This window comes from Saimiri boliviensis, chromosome 20, assembly GCF_048565385.1.
Source record: "Saimiri boliviensis isolate mSaiBol1 chromosome 20, mSaiBol1.pri, whole genome shotgun sequence".
Classification (NCBI taxonomy): Eukaryota; Metazoa; Chordata; class Mammalia; order Primates; family Cebidae; genus Saimiri; species Saimiri boliviensis.
Genome location: NC_133468.1, coordinates 41,402,709 through 41,430,444, shown reverse-complemented (window position 1 = coordinate 41,430,444; position 27,736 = coordinate 41,402,709). Strand labels below are relative to the sequence as shown.

The 27,736-nt window shown below is 49.6% G+C and overlaps 1 protein-coding gene across 3 annotated transcripts; it reads left to right on the top strand.

Annotated features, from left to right (window-relative positions):
- Positions 1–2,587: 2,587 nt before the first annotated feature.
- Positions 2,588–25,674, top strand: PSPH (phosphoserine phosphatase). Of its 3 annotated transcripts, XM_039460349.2 has the most exons (7): positions 2,791–2,844; positions 2,988–3,169; positions 12,212–12,370; positions 14,650–14,784; positions 17,225–17,370; positions 20,518–20,666; positions 25,193–25,674. In XM_039460349.2, the coding sequence occupies exons 2-7, from the start codon at positions 3,156–3,158 to the stop codon at positions 25,298–25,300; spliced, it is 711 nt and encodes a 236-aa protein (XP_039316283.1). In that variant the 5' UTR covers positions 2,791–2,844; positions 2,988–3,155; the 3' UTR covers positions 25,301–25,674. The 3 variants fall into 3 exon arrangements, with proteins under 3 accessions (XP_039316285.1, XP_039316283.1, XP_039316284.1); XM_039460351.2 differs by lacking the exon at positions 2,988–3,169 and having other exon boundaries at positions 2,588–2,844; XM_039460350.2 differs by lacking the exons at positions 2,791–2,844; positions 2,988–3,169 and adding an exon at positions 6,074–6,178.
- The last annotated feature ends 2,062 nt before the right edge of the window (positions 25,675–27,736 follow it).

The following is a 27,736-nucleotide window of genomic DNA, read 5'->3' as shown; positions in this document are numbered from 1 at the left end:
GCAGTGGTGGGATCTCATCTCACTGCAAACACTGCCTCCTGGGTTCAAGCAGTTCTCCTGCCTCACCCTCCCAAGTAGCTGGGATTACAGGTGCGCACCACGACGTCCGACTAATTTTTGTATTTTTATCAGAGAAGTGGTTTTGCCATGTTGCCCCAGCTGGTCTCAAACTCCTGTACTCAAGTGATCCGCCTACTTTGGCCTCCAAAAGTGCTGGGATTACAGGCATGAGCCACTGTGCCCCGCGCGCTGACACGTTTCTGATGTTTCTCCATGTGCAAATTTTCTCTTCTTACAAGGACACCAGTCAGGGCGCACTCTAAAGACTTCATGTTAACATAATCCCATCTTTAAAGACCTTGTTTCCAGCTCCGTGTGGTGGCTCATGCCTGTAATCCTAGCACTTTGGGAGGCTGAGGCAGGCAACACACATGGCCAGTGTGGTGAAACCTCATCTGTACTAAAAAATATAAAAATTGGCTGGGTGTGGTGGTGTGCACCTATAATCCCAGCTACTCAGGAGGCTGAGGCAGGAGAATTGCTTGAATCCGGCAGACAAAGGTTGCAGTGAGCTGAGATTGTCCCACTGCACTTCAGCCTGGGCAACAGAGCGAGATTCCGTATCAAAAAAAAAAAAAAAAAAAAAAACCAAAAAAACCTTGTCTCCAAATATAGTCACATTCCGAGGTACTAGGGAGTTAAGACTTCAACATATGGATTTTGGGGGAACACAGTTCAGCCCACAACAAAGATGTCCTTTTCTTTAATCCATTATCAAATGAACTGTATTTTCCTGGACCAATCATTTGCAAGGATCTTCTCTGAAGGCAAGGCAAGCTTCTCAGTGCAAGCGAAGGTTTTTGGCTGCCACGGTCAGACTGTATCATTCAGTGTAGCTCTTGGTGGCTTTTGTGTAGCTCTGCCTCCTTTGCTGTGTTCTATTTTTTGTTTTATTTTTATTCTTGTTATTGTTTCTTTGCACTGTTGTAAACTACTCCTGTAGGGCTTCTCCTCCCAGCGGAGTCCCACCAATATCACTGCACGCAGGGTGCACAGTCACTGCATTTCTGGTGAGTTCTTCATCTACTTTCTTTTTTTTGAGACAGAGTCTCACTCTACTGCCCAGGCTGGAGTGCAGTGGCGCGATCTCAGCTCATTGCAACCTCCACCTCCTGGGTTCAACCAATTCTTCTGCCTCAGCCTCCTGAGTAGCTGGGATTACAGGCACGCGCCACCATGCCCAGCTAATTTTTTGTATCTTTAGTAGAGACGGGGTTTCACCATGTTGACCAGGATGGTCTCGATCTCTTGACCTCGTGATCCACCCGCCTCGGCCTCCCAAAGTGCTGGGATTACAGGTGTGAGCCACCGCGCCCAGCCTTCAGAAATTTCTTAAAAAGAAAGAAATAGGCCGGTCTCGATGGCTCACACCTGTAATCCCAACACTTTGGGAGGCTGAGGAGGGAGGACAGGTTGAGCCCAGGAGTTTGAGCTCCCCCCATCTCTATTTAAAAACATAAACAAAAATTTAAAATAAAATAAAAAGGTGCAAAGACTCCTTTTGTTACTCATGGTTGCATTTTAATTAAGAATTTAAAGTCAGGCCGGGCGCGGTGGCTCAAGCCTGTAATCCCAGCACTTTGGGAGGCCGAGGCGGGTGGATCACGAGGTCGAGAGATCGAGACCATCCTGGTCAACATGGTGAAACCCCGTCTCTACTAAAAATACAAAAAATTAGCTGGGCATGGTGGCGCGTGCCTGTAATCCCAGCTACTCAGGAGGCTGAGGCAGGAGAATTGCCTGACCCCAGCAGGCGGAGGTTGCGGTGAGCCGAGATCGCGCCATTGCACTCCAGCCTGGGTAACAAGAGCGAAACTCCGTCTCAAAAAAAAAAAAGAATTTAAGTACTGTAGTCTTTGAAGTACTTTTGGGACCTACACTGCCACAAGCTCATCCGCGCCAAACAAGGCATTCAAGAGGCCCCCCCAAGGGGATTTCATTAATTGCAAAATCAGTGCAGGGATCTCTTGCTTCCCTCACCTACCGTCATCCAGGTGGTGGTGGCGGCAGCGCGGAGCGGCTTCTGAAGCCCTTTCGTTCCTCTTTAGGAAAGCGAAGGTGCTGTAGGCCGCTGCTCTGCGGGGAGCGCGCTCGGCCCCATGCACCTCTCAGTCTGCAGGCACTGAACCCCCGGAGGAGGAGGGGCGGGCGCGGGGAGCTCCCGGGGGAGGAGGGGGAGGGGCGCGCGCGGGGAACCCCGGGGGAGGAGGAGCGCGCGCGGGAACCCCGGGGGAGGAGGGGCGCGCGCGGGGAGCCCCGGGGGAGGAGGGGGAGGGGCGCGCGCGGGGAGCCCCCGGGGGAGGAGGTGGAGGAGGGGCGCGCGCGGGGAGCCCCCGGGGGAGGAAGTGGAGGAGGGGCGCGCGCGGGGAGCCCCGGGGGGAGGAGGTGGAGGAGGGGCGCACGCGGGGAGCCCCCGGGGGGGGAGAGGGGGGGAGGGGCGCGCGCGGGGAGCCCCGGCGGGGGAAGAGGGGGGGAGGGGGGAGGGGGAGGGGAGGGGGGGAGGGGGGAGGGGGGAGGGGGAGGGGGAGGGGCGCGCGCGGGGAGCCCCTCCCCTGGGGCGGGTCGAGGCGCCCTCCCGGCCGCGCGTTGCGGAGCAGAGACCTGCCGCCTGCAGTTCGCAGAAGCGCTTGCAGAACGGGTGGGAAGCCGCGGCGCATCAGCGGGTCTCCGGAGCGCGTGGGCGGGGGCCCTGCGGGTCCGCGCGGCTCAGTTCCCGGGAAGCGCCCGCCGAGCCGGAGCCGGCGCTGGGCCCTGCGGCCGCCGCAGCCCGAGGCCCAGGACGGGGTGAGTCCCGGCGTGCGCCCGACCTTCCCGGGTCGCCGACTTTCCTTTTCCTCTCCGAGTCTGCATTTATTTTTCTCCGTCGCGCAGGCAGATCGTTTCCGGGAATCTCCAGGCTTCCTTTTGTTGGTTTATGTTTTGGGCAGCTTCACTTGTCTCACGTCACAGCAGCCGCCCGCTGCCGGACAGCATGAATGAGTGATGCAATCTGCGCAGGCGCACCCTGGGTGCGGGACCGGGCAGTCCCCGACTCGGACGGAGCTGGGGCTTCCGACTTCGCCGTCGTCTTTCCCATGTGCAGTTAGAATGTTAAAATGATACTTACCAGGTGCCTTGTTACACCGATACAGCTTCAAGTGGAGAATTGAGTGAATCATGCTTTCATTCATTCGATGTATTTACTGTATTTTCTTTTCTTTTGTTGCTATGTCTGTTTTTGAGACTGTCTCGCCCTGTCGCCCAGGCTGGAGTGCAGTGGCGCGATCTGGGCTCATTTTACCCTCTGGGCACTGGGTTCAAGGGATTCTCCTGCCTCAGCCTTCCAAGTAGCTGGCGCCACTACGCCAAGCAAATTTTTGTATTTTTAGTAGAGACAGGGTTTCCCCATGTTAGCCAGGCTGGTCTCAAACTCCTGGCCTCAAGCAAGCCACCCGCCTCAGCCTCCCAAAGTGCTGGGATTACAGGTTTTACCCACCCTGCCTGGCCACTATATTTTCTTTGTGTGTAATTTGCATATTATTTCTTTTTAAATATTTGATGACAGATATTGGAATGAGGATTAGGGTGGAAAATAAAATCCAAGATTGCTGTGTTAAGTACCAGGGAGGTTTTCAATGTCATGACCATAGTCCTGTCACTTTCATGTCAGTGAAACAAAGTCAGGACTTTTAACATTTTTCTAATGATTTAATATATGCCTGATACCTACCTTTCTTCTTTCCTTTTTTTTTTAAAGATGGGTTTCACCGTATTGGTCAGGCTGGTCTTGAACTCCTGACCTCAGGTGATCCGCCCACCTCAGCCTCCCAAAGTACTGGGATTACAGGCGTGAGCCACCGTGCCCGGCTCTTCTTTTGTTTTTTAAGAGACAGGGTCTCACTTGGTCACCCAGGCTGGAGTGCGGTGGTGTAATCATAGCTCATTGCAGTCCCAAACTCCTGAGCTCAAGTGATCCTCCTGCCTCAGCCTTGTAGACTGGGACTACACATATGCACCGCCATGCCATTTATTTTATTGTTTGTAGAGATGGCGTCTCACTATGTTGCCCAGGCTGGTCTTGAGCTCCTGGGCTCAAGCAATCCTCCCACCTCGGCCTCCCAAAGTGCTGGGATTACAGGTGTTAGCCCCCATGCCCAGCCTTTTTTTATTTTATATTTTAGAAAATACTTGGACTAGGCCGGGCGCGGTGGCTCAAGCCTGTCATCGCAGCACTTTGGGAGGCCGAGGCGGGTGGATCACGAGATCAAAAGATCGAGACCACCCTGGTCAACATGGTGAAACCCCGTCTCTACTAAAAATACAAAAAAAAAATAGCTGGGCATGGTGGCGCGTGCCTGCAATCCCAATTATTCAGGAGGCTGAGGCAAGAGAATTGCCTGAACCCAGGAGGCGGAGGTTGCAGTGAGCCGAGGTCGCGCCATTGCACTCCAGCCTGGGTAACAAGAGTGAAACTCCGTCTCAAAAAAAAAAAAGTGAGTAGGAGTAAAGCATTTCCCAGAGGAGGCATTGTTAGGAAATTTTGCCTCTAACCCGCTTTTGTACTAGGAGAGAGTGAAGCCAGACAGTCTCCATCTCCCCTGTTTTCTGTCTGGACTTCAGTGTTCATTTCCTCATTCCCTCTTTCTAGGCTCTTGCTCTTGCAGAATCCACAGGTCTTTCTTGAAGAAATCTGTGGTCAGAACTTTGGGCTGCATTTTTATCTAGGGAAGGAACAGGAAGAGTGTTGTCTCCTAGAAATCTAGCACTGGAGAAATGGGAGTCTGATTTGTCCTTTTTTGGTTTAGTTTTGGTTTGTTGTATCATTATCATGTTTTTTATGCACTGGACTGTTACATGTTTGTTTACCTACTAGCAGTTTACTCTTTTTTTTTGGAGACAGTCTTGCTCTGTGAGCTAGGCTGGGGTGCAGTCGTGAGATCTTGGCTCATTGCAACCTCCACCTCCTGGGTTCAAGCGATTCTCCTTTCTCAGCCTCCTGAGTAGCTGGGATTACAGGCGCATGCTTATAACCACACTTGGCCAATTTTTATATTTTTAGTAGAGACAGGGTTTTGCTTTGTTGGCCAGGCTGGTCTTGAACTCCCAACCTCAGGTAATCCACCCGTCTCAGCCTCCCAAAGTGTTGGGATTATAGGCGTGAGCTACTGCGCCTGGCCAGCAGTTTAATCCTCACCTGAGTTTAAAAAATTGTTGTCGACGGGCGCAGTGGCTCAAGCCTGTAATCCCAGCATTTTGGGAGGCCGAGGCGGGTGGATCACGAGGTCGAGAGATCGAGACCAACCTGGTCAACATGGTGAAACCCCGTCTCTACTAAAAATACAAAAAATTAGCTGGGCATGGTGGTGCGTGCCTGTAGTCCCAGCTACTCGGGAGGCTGAGGCAGGAGAATTGCCTGAACCCAGGAGGCGGAGGTTGCGGTGAGCCGAGATCGTGCCATTACACTCCAGCCTGGGTAACAAGAGCGAAACTCCGTCTCAAAACAAAACAAAACAAAACAAAAAAAACAAAAGACTAAAAATTAGCTGGGCATGGTGGCACGTGCCTGTAATCCCAGCTACTCAGGAGGCTGAGGCAGGAGAATTGCCTGAACCCAGGAGGCGGAGGTTGCGGTGAGCCGAGATCGCGCCATTGCACTCCAGCCTGGGTAACAAGAGCGAAACTCCGTCTCAAAAAAAAAAAAAATAAATAAATAAATAAATAAAACCACAGTTGAAATGATGTAAACTATAACCAGCTATTCTGGGCAGCTGACATCTTCTGCATGCCACATAGTTGACAACAATTTTTTTTTTTTTTTGAGACGGAGTTTCGCTCTTGTTACCCAGGCTGGAGTGCAATGGCGCGATCTCGGCTCACCGCAACCTCCGCCTCCTGGGTTCAGGCAATTCTCCTGCCTCAGCCTCCTGAGTAGCTGGGATTACAGGCACGCGCCACCATGCCCAGCTAACTAATTTTTTGTATTTTTGTAGAGACGGGGTTTCACCATGTTGACCAGGTTGGTCTCGATCTCTCGACCTCGTGATCCACCCGCCTCGGCCTCCCAAAATGCTGGGATTACAGGCTTGAGCCACCGCGCCCGGCTCAACTGTTATCTTAGCTTCAAGGAGTACATGTCCAGGTTTGTTACATGGCTATATCATATGATGCTGAGTCTGGGGTACGATTAGGTCTGGGGTACGATTGATCCCGTCACCCAGGGTATGAGCACAGTACCCAGTAGGTAGTTTCTCAGTCCTTGCTCTCCTTCCCCCGACCTTCTTGTAGTAGTCTTCAGTGTGTGTGTGTGTGTGTGTGTGTGTGTGTGTGTGTGTGTGGTGTTTTAGACAGAATCTCACTCTGTCACCCAGGCTGGAGTGTAGTGGCACTATCTCAGCTCACCACAATCTCCACCTCCTGGGTTCAAGTGATTCTCCTGCCTCAGCCTCCTGAGTAGTTGGGACTACAGGGTACGCCACCATGCCTGGCTAATTTTTGTATTTTTAGTAGAGACAGGGTTTCGCCATGTTGGCCAGGCTGGTCTCAAACTCCTGATCTTAGGTGATTCATCCGCCTTGGCCTCCTAAGTGCTGGGATTACAGGTGTGAGCCACTGCACCTGGCCATCAGTGTGTGTTTTTCCTGTCTTTGTATCCACGTGTACCCGGTGTTTAGCCCCCGCTCATAAGTGAGAACATGTGGTACTTGGTTTTCTGTTCCTGCGCTAATTCACTTAGTGCAGCTGTATCCATGTTGCATGTTGCAGCAAAGGACGTGATTTCAGTTTTTTTTTTTGTTTGTTTTTTTATTTTATGGCTGTGCTGGTTTTTTTTTTTTTTTTTTTTTTTTTCAATCATAAAATATAGCGTAAGTCCAGGTGTAGTGGCTCACACTTGTAATCTCAGCACTTTGGGAGGCCAAGATGGGCAGATCACCTGAGGTCAGGAGTACAAGACCAGCCTGGCCAACATGGAGAAACCCTGTCTCTACTAAAAATGCAAAAATTAGGCCGGGCCCAGTGGCTTATGCCTGTAATCTCAGCACTTTGGGAGGCTGAGGTGTCTGGATCACGAGGTCAGGAGTTCGAGACCAGCCTGGCCAAGGTGGTGAAACCCCGTCTCTGTTAAAAATTAGCCTAGCATGGTGGTGCACAATTGTGATCTTAGCTACCTGGGAGGTTCTGGCATGAGAATCGCTTGAACCCAGGAGGCAGAGATTGCACTGAACAAAGATGGTACCACTGTACTGCAGCCTGGGTGACACAGCAAGACTTCATCTCAAAAAATGGATAAAATAAAATATAGTGAAAGTGGATGGTCAGGGGTTTGGGGGGGGGGGGGGTCCCTGGCCTTTGTTACAGAGAGCCTCTTTGACTCTCCTCTGATTCAGAGCCTTTTCAGAATCTACTGTGTACTCTTCCAGTGCCTGGGGCCTGAACAAATTTATCCCTACTACCAAAGCAAGTAAGCTTGGTTCTCACAACTCTGCGTGACCTTCACAACCTCTGTATTGGCTTTTATTTGTTCTCACACAGGTGAAGAGGTCAATCCTAATAAAAGATGAAGGAAGTGCCGGGCGCGGTGGCTCAAGCCTGTAATCCCAGCACTTTGGGAGGCCGAGGCGGGTGGATCACAAGGTCGAGAGTTCGAGACCATCCTGGTCGACATGGTGAAACCCCGTCTCTACTAAAAATACAAAAAATCAGCTGGGCATGGTGACGTGTGCCTGTAATCCCAGCTACTCAGGAGGCTGAGGCAGGGGAATTGCCTAAACCCAGGAGGCGGAGGTTGCGGTGAGCCGAGATCGCGCCATTGCACTCCAGCCTGGGTAACAAGAGCGAAACTCTGTCTCAAAAAAAAAAAAAAAAAAAAAAAAAAGATGAAGGAAGTAAGGTGATCTTAGAATCCTCTTGAAAAAAGATATAGAGGTTGAGAAGTTGGGAAAGCATTTGTTTGGGCAAGGAAATTATTTCCTCTTATCCAAAATCAGGCCTCCAAAGGCTGGCCCTGCAGTAAAACTTGCTTTTGTACTTTGGAACTAGGGGTGAGAAGGCCTTGTCAGCAGTGGCTTTTTTTTTTTTTAAATCAGTTGGTCCTTTGCTTGCCCCCAGACAAACTGGCTGGGGCTGGCCAGGCAGAAGTTCTGAGGCCTGGTGCTGTGGCTCACACCTGTAATCCCAGCACTTTGGGAGGCCAAGGCAGGCGGATCACGAGGTCAGGAGATGGGACCATCCTGGCCAACATGGTGAAACCCCATCTCTACTAAAATACAAAAAAGAATTAGGCATGCGTGATGGTCTGTAGTCCCAGCTACTCAGGAGACTGAGGCAGAGGAATAGCTTGAATCCTGGTGGCGGAGGTTGCAATAAGCCGAGATCGCACCACTCCACTCCAGCTTACTGACAGAGCAAGATTCCATCAAAAAAAAAAAAGAAGTTCTGTTCTGAGCTGTGTTCAGGATGGGGCTGGGGAGCTGCTGTGTCTCAGAATCTGAGAACGGTGCTTCCTGCTGTGATGTCTTCTACCCCTGGGCCTGCCGACTCCCTCCCTGTTAGAAGCAAATGTGAAAAATCCAGAGGCCATACTCCAGCAACGATTTTTCTGTGTGTGGAATTCTAATGTACACAATTTACTTAGAAGCCACTGAACTTACTCAGCAGATTTTTGTCCTCTGTAGCTATGAGAATTTTAATTATGCTTGGATTGTAAGTCACTCCTGGTAGAGACAATGAAAAGAGGAGGAGATTGGCTGGGCACAGTGGCTCACACCTGTCATCCCAGCGCTTTGGGAGGCCGAGGCAGGTGGATCACTTGAGGTCAGGAGTTTGAGACCAGCCTGGCCAACATGGTGAAACTCTGTCTCTACTAAAAATACACAAAAAATTAGCCCAGCATGGTGGCAGGCGCCTGTTATCCCAGCTACTCGGGAGGCTGAGGCAGGAGAATCGCTTGAGCCTCGGAGGCTCAAGAGTTTGCTCTGCTGCAAACTCGTTTTAGCTCTGCTGTCAAGCTGGGAGTGAGTTGACAGTCTTGTAACCCAAAGGGTAAAGGCTGTCTCCCCTGGCCTGACCATTTCATGGGCAGAGTTAAGGTGGTAACATCCAGCTCACTCTCCTAGGGAGGGTGTGTCAATGTGAAGTATGTCTCTAACATTCTGTTTTGGCTCATGCTTCTAATCCCAGCACTTTGGGAGACCGAGATGGGAGGATCATTGGAGGCCAGGAATTCAAGACCAGCCTCTTTTTTTTTTTTTTTTTTTTTTTTTTGAGACGGAGTTTCGCTCTTGTTACCCAGGCTGGAGTGCAATGGCGCGACCTCGGCTCACCGCAACCTCCGCCTGCTGGGTTCAGGCAATTCTCCTGCCTCAGCCTCCGGAGTAGCTGGGATTACAGGCACGCGCCACCATGCCCAGCTAATTTTTTGTATTTTTAGTAGAGACGGGGTTTCACCATGTTGACCAGGTTGGTCTCGATCTCTCGACCTCGTGATCCGCCTGCCTCGGCCTCCCAAAGTGCTGGGATTACAGGCTTGAGCCTCCGCGCCCAGCCGTCCAAAGATTTTCTAAACAGTAAAGGCCAGGCATGGGGGTCTATGCCTGTATTCCCAGCACTTTGGGAGCCCTCCGTGGGAGGACTGCTTTTGTCCAGGATTTCAAGACCAGTCTGGGAAGACCTCATCTCTACAAAAAAAATTTTTTTTAAATAAGCCAAGCATAGTGGCGCATGCCTGTAGACCCAGCTGCTTGGGAGGCTGAGGCGGGAGCCTGCTTGAGCCCAGGAGTTGGAGGCTGCAGTGAGCCATAATTGTGCCGTTGCACTCCAGCCTGGGTGATAGAGCGATACTTTGTCTCAAAAAAAAAAAAATTCTTTTTGAATGTCCTCTGCAGCTTCTGCAGCACTGAGCCCTCCAGAGTTTCTCCCTTTAACGTCACCATCTTCCTTCCCCTTCCCAGGTTCAAGTCAAGGCGTGAAGGCAGCGGCCCTGCAGGCTCTGTCCTTAGCGCTCTTCTCTTCTCCCTCTCCCTGTTCTCCCTGGACTTGATGATTTTATTTTTTTGAGGCAGGTCTCACTCTGTCACCCACGCTGGAGTGCAGTGGTGTAATCTCTACTCACTGCGATCTCCGACTTCCAGGTTCAAGCGATTTTCCTACCTCAGCCTCCTGGGTAGCTGGGACGACAGGTCCATGCCACTCTGCCTGGCTACGTTTTGTATTTTTAGTAGAGACAGGGGTTTTGCCCTGTTGGCCAGGCTGGTCTTGAACTCCTGGCCTCAAGTGAGCTGCCCGCCTCAGCCTCCCAGAGTGCTGGGATCACAGGCGTGAGCCACTGTGCCCGGCTTCTCCCTGGACTTTAATTAAACCCTGTCTTCAGCTGCCACCTTCATACTGGCATGTGTTTAGCCCGTCTATTTAGCTCTGACCTTTCTTCGGAGGCTTTAAAACCTTTTCCGTACCGGGAAGTTAAAGTTTAGACTTCTGAGTCTGGCCCTAGGCCCCTCTTCGTCTGAACTCCTGACGCGCTGCCAGGCGGCTGGGCCAGGCCGTGGGGCATCTTCCAGTAGGCATGTGCCGCGTCCGGCTCCTTGTCTTTCTCCCGCTCCTCCCTCCGCAGCGCGAACCTCTCTCCGTGCGCCACCTCCCTCCGCCTCCTCCCAGCGCACGCGAGATCGATGCCCTGTCCTTCGACCACCCCGTCAGAGTCAGCTCAAATACCTACACTTCCTTGAAGCCTCTTTCTTTTCTTTTCTTTTTAGTTAGACTCAGGGTCCTGCTCTGTCACCCAGGCTGGAGTACAGTGGCACAGTCTCAGCTCATTGCAGCCTCCACTTCCTGAATTTGAGCAATGCTCCTGCCTCAGTGTCCCGAGTAGCTGGGACTACTGGTGTGCACTGCCACACCCAGCTAATTTTTTGTATTATTATTTTTAGTAGAGATTCGGTCTCTCTGTGTTGCCCAGGCTGGTCTCAAACTCCTGGCCTCAAGCAGTCCTCCTGCCTTAGCTCCCAAAGTGCTGGGATTGCAGGCATGAGCCACTGCGCCCAGCCTGAAGCCCCGTTTCATAGACAAGGCTGAACATTTTTCCTGTGTGCCCGTACAGCCTTCTGCACATCTCCACTTCAACCCTTGCTTTCTTGCTACAGTTATTAGGTGAAAAATAATTGAATATTGGTTCAACATCAGTGTTATATATACATATATATTTGTGTGTGTGTGTGTGTGTGTGTGTGTGTATGTGTGTGTGTGTGTTTTGAGATGCAGTCTTGCTCTGCTGCCCAGGCTGGACTGCAGTGGGGTGATCTTGGCTCACTGCAGCCTCTGCCTCCCGAGTTCCAGCAATTCCCCTGCCTCAGCCTCTCGAGTAACTGAGATTACAGGCACCCGGCTTCAACATCAAATATATTTAAAAGTTGGTACTAGCCAGGCATAATGCCTCACACCTCCAATCCCAGCACTTTGGAAGGCTAAGGTGGGTAGATCACCTGCGGTCAGGAGTTCAAGACCAGCCTGGCCAACATGGTGAAATCCCATCTCTACTAAAAATTTTTTTTTAATGAGTGGGGCATGGTGGCAGGTGCCTATAATCCCAGCTACTCAGGAGACTGAGGCACGAGAATCACTTGAACACGGGAGGTGGAGGTTGGAGTAAACCAAGATCGTACCACTGCCCTCCAGCCTGGGCAACAGAGTAAGACTCCATCTAAAAAAGAAATTGGTGTAGTGTGGGAAGTTAAAAAAAAAAAAAAAAGAGGCCGGGCGCGGTGGCTCAAGCCTGTAACCCCAGCACTTTGGGAGGCCGAGGCGGGTGGATCACGAGGTCGAGAGATCGAGACCATCCTGGTCAACATGGTGAAACCCCGTCTCTACTAAAAATACAAAAAACTAGCTGGGCGTGGTGGTGGGTGCCTGTAATCCCAGCTACTCAGGAGGCTGAGGCAGGAGAATTGCCTGAACCCAGGAGGTGGAGGTTGCGGTGAGCCGAGATCGCGCCATTGCACTCCAGCCTGGGTAACGAGAGCGAAACTCTGTCTAAAAAAAAAAAAAAAAAAAGAAAGAAAAAAAACATGAATGAATCCATGAGTACACTCTGATATGGGCTACACTGGCTTAGAACAGCAAGATGGGCTCTTTTCATAATTTCATTTAATGTCTTTAAATACATTTATCTTTTTTCTCGTAGGAGGAAAATTCATCCAAGGATGGTCTCCCGCTCAGAGCTGAGGAAGCTTTTCTCCTCAGCAGACGCAGTGTGTTTTGATGTCGACAGCACAGTCATCAGAGAAGAAGGAATTGATGAGCTAGCCAGAATCTGTGGCGTTGAGAACCAGGTGTCAGAAATGTAGGCATAGCATTTGTTCACTTGACAAAATGACAGAGTGATTGTTTGGGATGAAGTGTTAGACCCTGGCTATGGAACATGAGCACTCGGCTTTTTCTTTCATCCCTTAGCGATTTTGATATAGTCATTCGTTTATATAAATATTTACGGTAAACAAATATGAATAAGACGCGTTCCTACCTTGATCAGGAGACTGACAGCAGTCACTAACCAAAGAAGATGGCCTGCGGGGCAGGGCCCCGTGTCCATCGGATTTGCGTCACGGTGGGAAGAGTGGCCTCGGCGGTTCCCTGGAAAGGTTTACCGTCTCTTGGTGGACCCTGGGTCGGAGCCCCTTCCTCCCTCTGCCCCCTCACCCTGCAGCTGGGCACCCCCTTTGTAGCCCCAGTCCCCCAGTCATGCACCATGTCATTTTCTTTTTTTTTTTTTCTCTTGAGACAGAGTCTCGCTCTGTCACCCAGGCTGGAGTGCAATGGCGCAATCTCGGCTCACTGCAACCGCTGCCTCCTGGATTCAAGCAATCCCCCTGCCTCAGCTTCCTGAGTAGCTGGGATTACAGGCGCGCGCTACCACGCCTGGCTAATTTTTGGAGACAGAGTTTCACCATGTTGGCCAGTCTGGTCTTGACCTCCTGACCTCATGATCCCCCTGCCTTGTCCTCCCACAGTGCTGAGGTTACAGGTGGGAGCCACTGTGCCCAACCACCATTTCATTTTTAACTGCCTTTCATGCAAGAACTTTTAGCCTTTGGTTTCTTTGATTTATGACAGCTCATGGCTTTCAAGAAAACTACCTATGGATAGGCTGTGTGGTTTTTATTTTGTTTTGTTTTGTTTTGATGGAGTTCACTCTGTCATCCAGGCTGGGTTGCAGTGGCACGATCTCAGCTCACCACAACCTCCACCTCCCAGGTTCAAGCAATTCCCCTACCTCAGCCTCTTGAGTAGCTGGGATTACAGGCATGCACCACCATGCCCAGCTAATATTTGCATTTTTTTTTTCTTTTTTTTAAGACAGAGTTTCGGCCGGGCGCGGTGGCTCAAGCCTGTAATCCCAGCACTTTGGGAGGCCGAGGCGGGTGGATCACGAGGTCAAGAGATCGAGACCAACCTGGTCAACATGGTGAAACCCCGTCTCTACTAAAAAAAAATACAAAAAATTAGCTGGGCATGGTGGCGCGTGCCTGTAATCCCAGCTACCCAGGAGGCTGAGGCAGGAGAATTGCCTGAACCCAGGAGGTGGAGGTTGCGGTGAGCCGAGATCGCGCCATTGCACTCCAGCCTGGGTAACAAGAGCGAAACTCCGTCTCAAAAAAAAAAAAAAAAAAAAAAAAAAGACAGAGTTTCGCTCTTGTTACCCAGGCTGGAGTGCAATGGCGCGATCTCGGCTCACCGCAACCTCCCAACCTCCGCCTCCTGGGTTCAGGCAATTCTCCTGCCTCAGCCTCCTGGGTAGCTGGGATTACAGGCACGTACCACCATGCCCAGCTAATTTTTTGTATTTATAGTAGAGACGGGGTTTCACCATGTTGACCAGGATGGTCTCGATCTCTCGACCTTGTGATCCACCCGCCTCGGCCTCCCAAAGTGCTGGGATTACAAGCTTGAGCCACCGCGCCCGGCAATATTTGCATTTTTTTTTCTTTTTTTTTTCTTTTTTTTTTTGAGACGGAGTTTCGCTCTTGTTACCCAGGATGGAGTGCCATGGCGCGATCTCGGCTCACCGCAACCTCCGCCTCCCGGGTTCAGGCAATTCTCCTACCTCAGCCTCCTGAGTAGCTGGGATTACAGGCATGTGCCACCATGCCCAGCTAATTTTTTGTATTTTTAGTAGAGACGGGGTTTCACCATGTTGACCAGGACGGTCTCGATCTCTTGACCTCGTGATCCACCCGCCTCGGCCTCCCAAAGTGCTGGGATTACAGGCTTGAGCCACCGTGCCCGGCCAATATTTGCATTTTTTAAGTAAAGATGGGGGTTTGCCATGTTGGCCAGGCTGGTCTCGAACTCCTGGCTTCAGGTGATCTGCCTGCCTCAGCTTCCCCAAGTGCTGAGATTATAGGCTTGAGTCACTGCACCCAGCCTATTATTATTTTCAAGCAAACCTTCAAAAGTTTATTCCAAGGCCTTGCTCTCTTAGCAGCAAAGGATGTCTGTTGCACAGTGGGGCTCTTGGTAGCATCTTCCTTTTGTTGGATGTTGTGCAGACCTGGGCAGTTGGGCTTGTCAACCTTGAGGAAGGCAGACCTGGCTGGCCTGACTGTCGGGTCTCCCTCCTAGGACGCGGCGAGCCATGGGCGGGGCAGTGCCTTTCAGAGAAGCTCTCACGGAGCGCTTAGCCCTAATCCAGCCCTCCAGGGAGCAGGTGCAGAGACTCATAGCAGAGCAACCCCCACACCTGACCCCCGGCATAAGGTAAGAGGAGCCCTTGCTCCAGGTGTCTTTCAGCGTCAGTGTGGGGGGCATCCTCCTGAGGGCGTCTAACTGTTGCTTTAGAGTGCCCTCTGGGTGTGTTATTTTATTTTATTTTTGTTATTATTTATTTTATAGATTACTCAGTCTCGGGTACGTTATTTTATTTATTTACTTCAGACAAAATCTTGCTCTGTTGCCCAGGCTGGAGTGCAGTGGTGTGACCTCAGCTCACTGCAACTTCTGCCTCCCAGGTTCACATGATTCTCCTGTCTCAGCCTCCCAAGTAGCTGGGATTACAGGCACCCACCACCACACTCCCATAATTTTTTTTTTTTTTTTTTTTTTGAGATGGAGTTTCACTCTTGTTACCCCGGCTGGAGTGCAATGGCGCGATCGCGGCTCACCGCAACCTCCGCCTCCTGGGTTCAGGCAATTCTCCTGTCTCAGCCTCCTGAGTAGCTGGGATTACAGGCACGCGCCACCATGCCCAGCTAATTTTTTGTATTTTTAGTAGAGACGGGGTTTCACCATGTTGACCAGGATGGTCTCGATCTCTTGACCTCGTGATCCACCCGCCTCGGCCTCCCAAAGTGCTGGGATTACAGGCTTGAGCCACCGCGCCCAGCCAATTTTTGTATTTTTAGTAGAGACAGGTTTCACCATGTTGGCTAGGCTGGTCTTGAACTCTTGACCTCAAGTGATCCACCTGCCTCAGCGTCCCAAAGTACCGGGACTACAGGTGTGAGCCACCACGCCTGGCCTGTTGTTATTTTTTTTTAGAGTCAGAGTCTCATTCTTTGCCCAGGTTGGAGTACAGTGGTATAATCATGGCTCACTGCAGCCCCAAACTCCTGAGGTCAAGTGGCCCTCCTACCTTTGAGAGATGGGGTCTTGCTTTGTCACCCAGGCTGGAGTGCAGTGGTATGAACACAGCTCCCTACAGCATCAACCTTCTAGGCTCCAGGGATCCTCCTGCCTCAGCTTCCTAAGTAGCTGGGACTACAGACATAGGCCACCATGCCTAATTAAAAAAAAAAAAAAAAAATGTATAGAGACAGGGTCTCACTATGTTGCCCAGGCTGGTCTTGAATTTGTGGGCTCAAGTGATCAATTTTATCACGTCAGCCTTCCACAATATTGACATTTGGCAGGTGTGGGGGCGTGGAGTCTCACTCTGATACCCAGGCTGGAGTGCAGTGGCGAGATCTCAGCTCACTTCAACCTCCACCTCCCGGGTTCCAGCAATTCTTCTGCCTCAGCCTCCCAAGTAGTTGGGACTACAGGTGCATGCCACCACACCTGGCTAATTTGTGTATTTTTTAGTAGAGACGGGATTTCACCATATTGGCCAGGCTGGTCTTGGACTCCTGACCTCGTGATCCATCTGCCTCGGCCTCCCAAAGTGCTGGGATTACAGGCAGGAGCCACTGCGTGCAGCCTTTTTGTTGTTGTTTTTTTGAGATGGACTTTCACTCTTGTCATCCAGGCTGGAGTGCAGTGTTGCTATCTCAGCTCACCACAACCTCCTCCTCCCGGGTTCAAGTGTTTCTCCTGCCTCAGCCTCCCGAGTAGCTGGGACTACAGGCATGCACCACCACAGCCTTTGTATTTTTAGTAGAGACAGGGTTTCACCATGTTAGCCAGGCTGGTCTCGAACTCCTGACCTCACGATCCGCCCTCCTCAGCTTCCCAAAGTGCTGGGATCACAGTCGTGAGCCGCTGTGGCCGGCCGAGATGAAGTCTTGCTATTTTGCCCAGGTTGTTCTCAAGCTCCTGGCCTCAGGTGACTTTCTACCTTGGCTGCCCAAAGTGCTGGAAGTAAAGGTGTGGCCATGTGGTCCTTCTGGCTCTTACACGCGGTCTTGTCTGTCGGGTTGTCTGGTTCTGTCTGGTTCTGCCCGTCTTCTTTCTCCTGGGAAAACCTAAGCTTTCCTGTTTGTCTTCATCTTGTGTTTTTCTGGGTCCATGGGCACAGTAGGGTTGATTCTGGAGGGTTTCCTAAAGCAGCCAAGCCCTACCCACTGATTCCTAAGTGCATTTAGAAAAACATGTAGGCCGGGTGCAGTGGCTCACGCCTGTAATCCCAGCACTTTGGGAGGCCGAGGCGAGTGGATCATGAGGTCGAGAGATCGAGAGCATCCTGGTCAACATGGTGAAACCCCGTCTCTACTAAAAATACAAAAAAAAATTAGCTGGGCATGGTGGCACATGCCTGTAATCCCAGCTACTCAGGAGGCTGAGGCAGGAGAATTGCCTGAACCCAGGAGGTGGAGGTTGTAGTGAGCCGAGACCGTTAACTCCCCAGGCAATATACCTTGTCAGATACACCTCAGGCAAATGCATCAGGAGAAGAAAATACATCCTCCTTTCCCCTTCATGTTTCATGTTTTTTCCCTTTTGTATTACTCACTGTTCGGTATTTTGTATTTTATTTTTGCAGGGAGCTGGTAAGTCGCCTACAGGAGCGAAATGTTCAGGTTTTCCTAATATCTGGTGGCTTTAGGAGTATTGTAGAGCATGTTGCTTCAAAGCTCAATATCCCAGCAACCAATGTGTTTGCCAATAGGCTGAAATTCTACTTCAACGGTAAGACTTTAAAGGTAACATCTGCCCTTTCTTACCAGTTCTGTTATGCAGTATTCTGGGTAATGCCTGTTGGAATGCACTTAAAGAGTCACATCAAGGCCGGGCGCGGTGGCTCACGCCTATAATCCCAGCACTTTGGGAGGCCGAGGCAGGTGGATCACAAGGTCAAGAGATCGAGACCATCCTGGTCAACATGGTGAAACCCCATCTCTACTAAAAAATACAAAAAATTAGCTGGGCATGGTGGCTCGTGCCTGTAATCCCAGCTACTCAGGAGGCTGAGGCAGGAGAATTGCCTGAACCCAGGAGGCGGAGGTTGCGGTGAGCCGAGATCTCGCCATTGCACTCCAGCCTGGGTGACAAGAGTGAAACTCCGTCTCAAAAAAAAAAAAAAAAGAGTCACATCAGAGTTACATATTGGGATGAACGGTTCTCTTAACCCGTGTCTTCTGCCCTTCGGTGCCCTTTGCTCGGCAAAATAGAATCATCTGTCCTAGCTTCAGTATCTGTAACATCACCGTCTATGTATAAATTCTGCATTTAATAGGACATTAATTCCTATGTAGCCCCTATGATTTACTTTGTTATATGTTATATTTCAACTTTATGGGGGCTCGTATGCATTTCACGCAATTTAGACTCAAGAAGGAGACTTTTGTCTGTGCGTGGTGGCTCATGCCTATAATCCCAGCACTTTGGGAGGCTGAGGCAGGTGGATCACCTGAAGTCAGGAGTTCAAGACCAGCCAGGCCAACATGGCGAAACCCTGCCCCTACTAAAAATACAAAAATTAGGCCAGGTGCGGTGGCACATGCCTGTAATCCCAGCCACTAGGGAGGCTGAGGCAGGAGAATTGCTTGAACCCGGCAGGCAGAGGTTGCGGTGAGCCGAGATCTCGTCATTGCACTCCAGCCTGGGCAACAGAAAGCAATTCTGTCTCAAAAAAAAAAAAAAAAAAAGCTGGTTGTGGTAGCGTATGCCTGTAGTCTCTGTTACTTGGGAGGCTGGGGCAGAAGAATCACTTGAAGCCAGAAGGTAGGGGCTGCAGTGAGCCGAGATCACACCACTGCACTTCCAGCCTGGGTGGCAGAGGGAGACCTTGTCTTTAAAACAAAAATAAAGGGGTGTGGGGGAGACTTTAGAAGGGAGACTTTTGGGCCGGGCGCGGTGGCTCAAGCCTGTAATCCCAGCACTTTGGGAGGCCGAGGCGGGTGGATCACGAGGTCAAGAGATCGAGACCATCCTGGTCAACACGGTGAAACCCCGTCTCTACTAAAAATACAAAAAAAAAATTAGCTGGGCATGGTGACGCGTGCCTGTAATCCCAGTTACTCAGGAGGCTGAGGCAGGAGAATTGCCTGAACCCAGGAGGCGGAGGTTGCGGTGAGCCGAGATCGCGCCATTGCACTCCAGCCTGGGTAACAAGAGCGAAACTCCGTCTCAAAAAAAAAAAAAAAAAAAAAAATAGGCCGGGCGCGGTGGCTCAAGCCTGTAATCCCAGCACTTTGGGAGGCCGAGGCGGGTGGATCACAAGGTCGAGAGATCGAGACCATCCTGGTCAACATGGTGAAACCCCGTCTCTACTAAAAATACAAAAAATTAGCTGGGCATGGTGGCTCGTGCCTGTAATCCCAGCTACTCAGGAGGCTGAGGCAGGAGAATTACCTGAACCCAGGAGGCGGAGGTTGCGGTGAGCCGAGATCGCGCCATTGCACTCCAGCCTGGGTAACAAGAGCGAAACTCCGTCTCAAAAAAAAAAAAAAAAAAATAATAATAATAATAATAATAATAGAAATAATTGATCAAAAATAAACTGGAATTTCCTCTTGGGTGACATATAGTAACATTTTAAATTTAATATATTAAGGTCACTCGAGGTGGCTTAGGAGTTCGACACCAGCCTCGCCAACATGGGAAAACCCTGTCTTTAATAAAAATACAAAACACAGACAGCATGGTGGCACGTGCCTATAATCCCAGCTACTCAGGAGGCGGAGACACTAGAATGCCTTGAACCCAGGAGGCGGAGGTTGCAGTGAGCTGGGATCACACCATTGCACTCCAGCCTGGGCAACAGAGCGAGATTCTGTCTCATAAATAAATAAATAAATGTGATATATTAATATTTTACGGTGTTCTGCCACCTCAACATTTGAGAATTACTGGAACCTTAAAGGATACAACAAATTCACCCCTAGGTATTTATGACCTAATAGAGCCACTTCTACAATTGATATTTGTAGTCTAAAAACAAAGGTTGGCCAGATGTGGTGGCTCACACCTGTGATCCCAGCACTTTTGGAGACCGAGGCAGGAGGATCACATGAACGTAGGAATTCCAGACCAGCCTGGGCAACATAGCAAGACCCCCTTCCTTTTTTGGAGACAGAGTCTTGCTCTGTCACTCAGGCTGGAGTGCACTGGTGAGATCTCGGCTCACTGCAACTTCTGCCTCCTGGGTTCAAGCAATTCTCCTTCCTCAGCCTCTGAAGTAGCTGGGAATATAGGTGCGAGCCATCATGTTCGGCTAATTTTTGTATTTTTTTAGTAGAGATGGGGTTTCACCATGTTGGCCAGGCTGGTTTTGAACTCCTGACCTCAGGCGATCCACCTGCCGTGACCTCCCAAAGTACAGGGATTACAGGTGTCAGCCACTGCACCCAGCTAGCAAGACCCCATTTCTATAATCATAATCATAACAGGAAATTTTAGGCCGGGCTCAGTGATCACAAGGTCAGGAGATTGAGACTATCAGAGCCAATGTGGTGAAAACCCCATCTCTACTAAAATACAAGAAACTAGTCGGGCGTGGTGGTGCACGCCTGTAGTCCCAGTACTCAGGAGGCTGAGGCAGGGGAATTGCTTGAACCCAGGAAGAGGAGGTTGCACTGAGCCGAGCTCACACCACTGCATTACAGCTTGGGCAACAGAGCAGGACTCTGTCTCAAAAAAAAAAAAAAAAGGAAATTTTTTATAAAGCACAGCTTATTTATTCCCAGGAACAGGTGTGGAGCTCCCGGCTGTGTGACTGTACCAAGGGCCGTGTTTAGCCTTCTCAGTGACATTTAAGAAATCATCTATGCAGAAAGCTGTCACTGGTAAGACACTTTTGTGAGTCTTTAACCCTGTTTCTACTGCTCTTTTAAGGTGAATATGCAGGTTTTGATGAGACGCAGCCAACAGCCGAATCTGGTGGAAAAGGAAAAGTGATTAAACTTTTAAAGGATAAGTTTCATTTTAAAAAACTCATCATGGTTGGAGATGGAGCCACAGACATGGAAGCCTGTCCTCCTGCTGTATGTATCAAGGGTGCTAATTTTTTTTCAGGTTGTACTTTTGTTTTATCATCTATCTATCTATTTATTTATTTTGAGACGGAGTTTTGCTCTTGTTGCCCAGGCTGGAGTGCAATGGTGCCATCTTGGCTCATGGCAACCTCCGCCTCCTGAGTTTTCAAGCAGTTCTTGTGCCTCAGCCTCCCCAGTAGTTTGGATTACAGGCACCTGCCACCACGCCCAGCTAATTTTTGCATTTTTAGTACAGCCAGGGTTTCACCGTGTAGGCCACGCTGCTCTCGAACTCCGGACCTCAGGTGATCTGCCCACCTTGGCCTTCCAAAGTTCTGGGATTACAGGCGTGAGCCCCCACAGCCAGCTGTGCTTTTGTTTTAGACAGCTCATTTATCCTGTAATCCCAGCACTTTGGGAGGCCGAGGCAGGAAGATTGCGTGAGCACAGAAGTTTGAGACCCACCTAGGCAGCATAGTGAGATCCCATCTCTACAAAATAAATAAATAAGATAAACTAAAATAGCAGATTTAGAACTACATAAGATTTAAAACAACTCTCTTTACAAGATAAGAAATGAAATAATAAAAATAAATTCAGTCTTGTCATGTCAGCTGACTTTGTACAAACCCAAGAAAAGTTACGAATAAGGAACTAAAATCTTTTAAAACTTGTAACAATGCCTTATCCCTGTAGTGTGACCACCACCTTTTAGCCTAGGTGTGTGCTCAATATTTGGTTTCATTTCCCAAATAATACCATCAACAACTCTTTTTTTTTTTTTTAATTTAAGATGGAGTCTTGCTCTGTCACCCAGGCTGTAGTGTAGTGGTGTGATCTTGGCTCACTTCAACCTCCGCCACCCGGGTTCAAGTGATTCTCCTGCCTCAGCCTCCTGAGTAGCTGGGACTACAGGCACGTGCCACCATGCCCGGCTAATTTTTGTATTTTTAGTAGAGACGGGGTTTCACCATATTGGCCAGGATGGTCTCAAACTCCTGACCTCATGATCCGCCCGCCTCAGCCTCTCAAGGTGTAGGGATTACAGGGGTGAGCCACCGCGCCCGGCCCTAACAACTCTTATAACCAAGATTTTAATATCATTTTATACTTTACCTACTAGTTCCTCATACATTACCTCATTTAATCCTCAGAACAGCCCTTCGACGTCAAATATTATGTTTTGTTTTGTTTTGTTTTAGACAGTCTCACTCTGTCACCCAGGCTGAAGTGCAGTGGTGTGCTCTCAGCTCACTGCAACCTCCACCCCAGGTTCAAGTGATTCTCCCACCTTAGCTCCCCAAATAGCTGGGGCCACAGACACATGCCACCACACCCAGCTAAGACTTTGTGTTTTTGATAGAGGCAGGGTTTCACCATGTTGCCCAGGCTGATCTCCAACTCCTGAGCTCAAGCAATCTGCCCCGCCTCGGCCTCCTGAAATGATGCTATCACAGGCGTGAACCAGCTTGCTGCTGCTTCTGATAGGGGAACTGAGGCTTGCAGAGATTATATAATTTACTTGTAATGTATCAAAGCGTTTCATTTTTTTTTTTATTTTCTGGAGACAAGGTCTTGCTATGTTGCCCAGGCTGGAGTGCAGTGGTGTGATCATAGCTTATCACAGCCCTGAATTTCTGGGGTGGAACGATCCTCCCACCTCAGCCTCCTGGGTAGCTGGGATTACAGGTGCGCACCAATGCATCCGACAGCGTCACAGCGTTTTATTCCTCTGCGTAAACATCGCTTTCTGAAACTAGTGGAGGTTTTATTTATTTATTGAAACATAATAATGATTATGTCTCAATAGAGAGAGAGGGAGACAGGGAGAGAGGGAGACTTCAAGCAATTCTCAGGCCTCGGCCTCCCGAGTAGCTGGGACCACAGGCGCCCACCATCACACCTGTATTGTGTGTGTGTGTGTGTGTGTGTGTATTAGAAAGAGAGAAAGAGCGCGCTGAAGTTTTTACCACCTGCTTTTCTGAGATCTACAACTAGGGATTGTCTAAAAATAAAATAGGCTGGGCATGGTGGTTTACGCCTGTCATCCCAGTACTTTGGAAGGCCGAGGCAGGTGGATCACGAATTCAGGAGTTCAAGACCAGCCTGCCGGGCCAAGACGGTGAAACCCTGTCTCTACTAAAAATACAAAATTTATCTGGGTGAGGTGGTGGGCACCTGTAATCCCAGCTACCAGGGAAGCTGAGGCAGGAGAATCGCTTGAACCTGGGAGGCAGAGGTTGCAGTGAGCCAAGATCATGCCACTGCAGTCGAGCCTGGGCGACAGAGCAAGACTGCATCTCAAAAGAAAAAAATAAATAAGTAAATAATAAATAAAAATGATAGTCTTTGTGAATGATGCATGAAAAAGCATTAAAAGGAACCTTTTGGCTGGGCACGAAGGTGACTCATGCCTGTAATCCCAGCAGTTTGGGAGGCAGAGGCAGGTGGATCACTTAAGGTCAGGAGTTCGAGAACAGCCTGGCCAACATGGCAAAACCCCATCTTATTAAAAATAGAAAAACTAGCCAGGCGTGGTGGTGGGTGCCTATAATCCCAGCCACTTGGGAGGCTGAGGCAGGAGAATCACTTGAACCCGGGAGGGGGGAGGTTGCAGTGAGCTGAGATCACACCACGACATTCCAGCCTGAACATGACAGAGTGAGACTCCATCTCAAAAAAAAAAGGTTCCAGCCAGGTTGGTCTCAAACTCCCAACCTCAGGTGATCTGCACACCTTGGCCTCCCAAAGTGCATGAGCCATTGAGCCCAGCCTTTGAATCTTTTTTTTTTTTTTTTTTTTTTTTTTTTGAGAGTCTCACTCTGTCGACCAACTGGAGTCAACCAACTGTGACTTTCACTTCCCGGGTTTGAGCAATTCTCCTGCCTCAGCCTCCCAAGTAACTGGGATTGCAGACGCCCGCCACCACACCAGCTAATTTTTTTTCTATTTTTAGTAGAGACGGGGTTTCACCATGTTGGCCAGGCTGGTATCGAACTCCCGACCTCTGGTGATCCACCTGCCTTGGCCTCCCAAAGTGCTGGGATAGGCGTGGACCACCTCGTCTTTGAATCTTTTTACTGTTACCTTAGATAATTTATAACCAGTGTTGGAGTTAGCTAAGCAATGAACACTGGGCTAGTTTAATGAGGAATACATAAAAGTAAAATGAAGAGTTTTCTCAGGGAGCTCCCAGTCTACTGAAAATACAAAATTAGCCAGGCCTGTAATCCCAGCTACTCCGGAGGCTGAGGCAGGAGAATTGCTTAAACCCTCTGGACGCGGTGGCTCAAGCCTGTAATCCCAGCACTTTGGGAGGCTGAGGTGGGCAGATCACCTGAGGTTAGGGGTTTGAGACCAGCCTGACCAGTATGATGAAACTCTGTCTTTAATTAAAAAAAAAAAAAAAGAAAAAAAGAATTGCTTAAACCCAGGAGGCAGAGGTTGCAGTGAGCTGAGATCGCGCCATTGCACTCCAGCCTGGGCAACAAGAGCCAAACTCCATCTCAAAAAAAGAAAAAAAAAAAGTACAAAATTCTGTTCCTTGCCTTTTTTCCCTTGACTTTTTTTTTTTTTTTTTTTTTAGATGGAGTGTCCCTCTGTTGTCAGGCGCCAGGCTGGAGTGCAGTAGCACAATCTCGGCTCACTGCAACCTCCACCTCCCAGGTTCAAGCGATTCTCCTGCCTCAGCCTCCTGAGTAGCTGGGACTACAGGCGGCGTGCGCCACCACGCCCAGCTAATTTTTGTATTTTTAGTACTGATGGGGTTTCACCACGTTGGCCAGGATGGTATAAATCTCTTGACATCCTGATCCGCCCACCTCGGCCTCCCAAAGTGCTGGGATTACAGGCGTGAGCCACCGCGCCCGGCCGATTTTTATTTTTGCAGGCATTTGTCTTGGTTGTAAGAGGACAGAGCCCATATCTTATCATTCTCCCACAGCCTGGACATTGTCCAGCTGAATGGGTCCCCTGCAGTGGTGCATGTACTGATCAGGACAGTGCAGTGAGGGATAAGAGGCAGCCAGGAAGGAGCCAGAGACAGAGGAGGGGAGGAGGAAGGTGCTGGGCGCTCAGTGGAGGCACATGGGGGAGCCAGGCTTACCTCTCTTTGCAGGAACAGTTCATGATTGAAACACTTACTGCTCTCGATCGCTGCTTGCAACCTTGGTTTTCTGGTTTTCTAAAAATCATTTCTCTGCCCAGAACCGTGGCTCACCCCTGTAATCCCGGCACTTTGGGAGGCCAGAGTGGCCAAATCACCTGGTCAGGAGTTCAATACCAGCCTGGCCAACATGGTGAAACTCTGTCTCCACTAAAAACACAAAAATTAGCCAGGCATGGTGGCGGGCACCTGTCAGCTCAGCCACGTGGGAGGCTGAGGCAGGAGAATCGCTGGAACCCGGGAGGCAGAGGTTTCAGAGAGCAGAGATCATGCCACTGCACTCCAGCCTGGTCGACAGAGCAAAACTCAAACAAACAAACAAATAAATACATAAATACGAAAATTGTTTCTCTTTTTTCTTCTTCCTTAGGATGCCTTCATTGGGTTTGGAGGAAATGTGATCAGGCAGCATGTCAAGGATAACGCCAAATGGTATATCACTGATTTTGCAGAGCTGCTGGGAGAACTGGAAGAATAGCTTCTGCTGTTAACAGCTTCAGATGATTTCCAAACGCTTTGCAGACTGATGCTGTTTGCTTACAACTGCCCGTGACAACCCGATACAGAAGGTTGCTATGATGATCTGTACTTCCAAGTCAACTACAGTTAGGACTCCTAGAAGGCTGCTTTTTTTTTACCTGTAGTTCCAGTATTACATGATGATTATTACTTTCCTGGAGAGTTTTGTAATCTGAATTGTTTATGTGTGTTCCTAGCTATATTTCATACAAAGCGCTTTAAAGGTGGAGAGTCCATTAAACATCTTTACTCTGAGAAATATGGATTCGGCAGCCTTCACTGAACATTGGTTTTCCCTTGATGTATCAATAAAAGTTTATCCATGTGTCAGAATGGGTTTGTGGATTCGCAGTTTGCCTCTTGCATATTGGAATGTCCAATATTTCAGGTACTGTGTTGAAGCATAAACAGTCCCCAAGCTGGCCGGGCGCGGTGGCTCAAGCCTGTATTCCCAGCACTTTGGGAGGCCGAGGCGGGTGGATCACGAGGTCGAGAGATCGAGACCATCCTGGTCAACATGGTGAAACCCCGTCTCTACTAAAAATACAAAAATTAGCTGGGCATGGTGGCGCGTGCCTGTAATCCCAGCTACTCAGGAGGCTGAGGCAGGAGAATTGCCTGAACCCAGGAGGCGGAGGTTGCGGTGAGCCGAGATCGCGCCATTGCACTCCAGCCTGGGTAACAAGAGCGAAACTCCGTCTCAAAAAAAAAACAAAAAAACAGTCCCCAAGCAAGAAACAGGCTTAAGACTCCACTTTGCTTAGTGCTGGGCACACTCTCCTCACCCCATGAGCCCACTCTTGTTTCCTGAAGCCCTGGGACCTGGCGAATCTTTTTTATCTGTTGGGATTTGTCATATATGAAATGTTACAAAGGTTTGCTTTTTTTCCTTCGTCCAATATAACAGTGGAGTCTTACACAAAAGGACTGATTATGATTAAAAAATGGATATTTGGCCTCACTGGTAGGACAAGGTTAGAGGATCACTTGAGGCCAGGAGTTCAAGACCACCCTGTACAGCACAACAAGACGCTGTCTCTACAAAAAATAAAGGCGTTAGCTGGCGTGGCACATACCTGTAGTCCCAGCTACGTGGGAGGCTGAGATGGGAGGACCCCTTGAACTCAGAAGTTTGAGGCTGCAGTGAGCTGTGACTGCAATACCAGGGCAGCCTGGGTGACAGGCCCCCTCTCTTAAAAAAAAAAGAAAAAGGATATTTGAAAATTACCTAAAGTAAAATAAAAACAAGTTTTACTAATCTAATCACAAAGAAAAACCAGCATTTTCCCCTAAATGAATTAAATATTAATAACTCCTAACAGCCTATATAAACCATTTCTTTTTTATAGGTGACTTGGAAATACTTGAAAACCAGGTTTATGTTTGTTTTGAGCAGAGCTAAGCAAGGGAAATTTCAGAACAGGCTTTGAATGTGTGATTTTTTACCCTTCCTGAAGGAGAAACAGCAGGAGAGGGGGAGCCATGGGGTTAGGAAGGAGGTTGGATAATTCAGGAAGGAGGTTAGGAAGGAAGGGGTTGGATAATTCAGTAGAAAAAGCTGTCGGCCGGGCGTGGTGGCTCACGCCTGTAATCCCAGCACTTTGGGAGGCCGAGGCGCGTGGATCACAAAGTCAAGAGATCGAGACCGTCCTGGTCAACATGGTGAAACCCCGTCTCTACTAAAAATACAAAAAATTAGCTGGGCATGGTGGCACGTGCCTGTAATCCCAGCTACTCAGGAGGCTGAGGCAGGGGAATTGCCTGAGCCCAGGAGGCAGAGGTTGCGGTGAGCCGAGATCGTGCCATTGCACTCCAGCCTGGGTAACAAGAGCGAAACTCCGTCTCAAAAAAAAAAAAAAAAAAAAAAAGAAAAAGCTGTCAGGTTTTCATATTGAAAATTAGTTGAAAAACTTATCATTTAGCCAAATTTGGCCAAATAATCAAAAAATTATTCGATCACAGAAGCAAATCAGATGAATCAAATTTCCTTCCAAATCAGAGTTTCCAAAGGAGAGACATGAAATAGGTCTGGCAACATTTAAATGAGCTCCCAAACAATGAGGCGTTGTTCCCAACTGTGAGCAGCTCCTGGCTGCTCTCCTAGAAACCGTTTTGCAGTGTCTGCTCTTTTCAGTGGTGCCAAGCTCTGGGCAGGACCAGACATGCCAGCGCCTTGCAAAGGGCGTCAGCCGCTGCACCGCCTGGAGACGTGGCAGGAGCCGCCGCAGGTGGGCGGGTGGGAGGACGGAGCCTCCATGGTTTTCACTGTCTGACCCTCACCGCTGCTACTGCCCCACGCATTCATTCTTGCTCGGAACCCAGATACAGCCGATTTCTCAAGACAGGAAAATTGCAATAGAGACAGAGCTTAATTCATGCAGAGCCGGCGGAACAG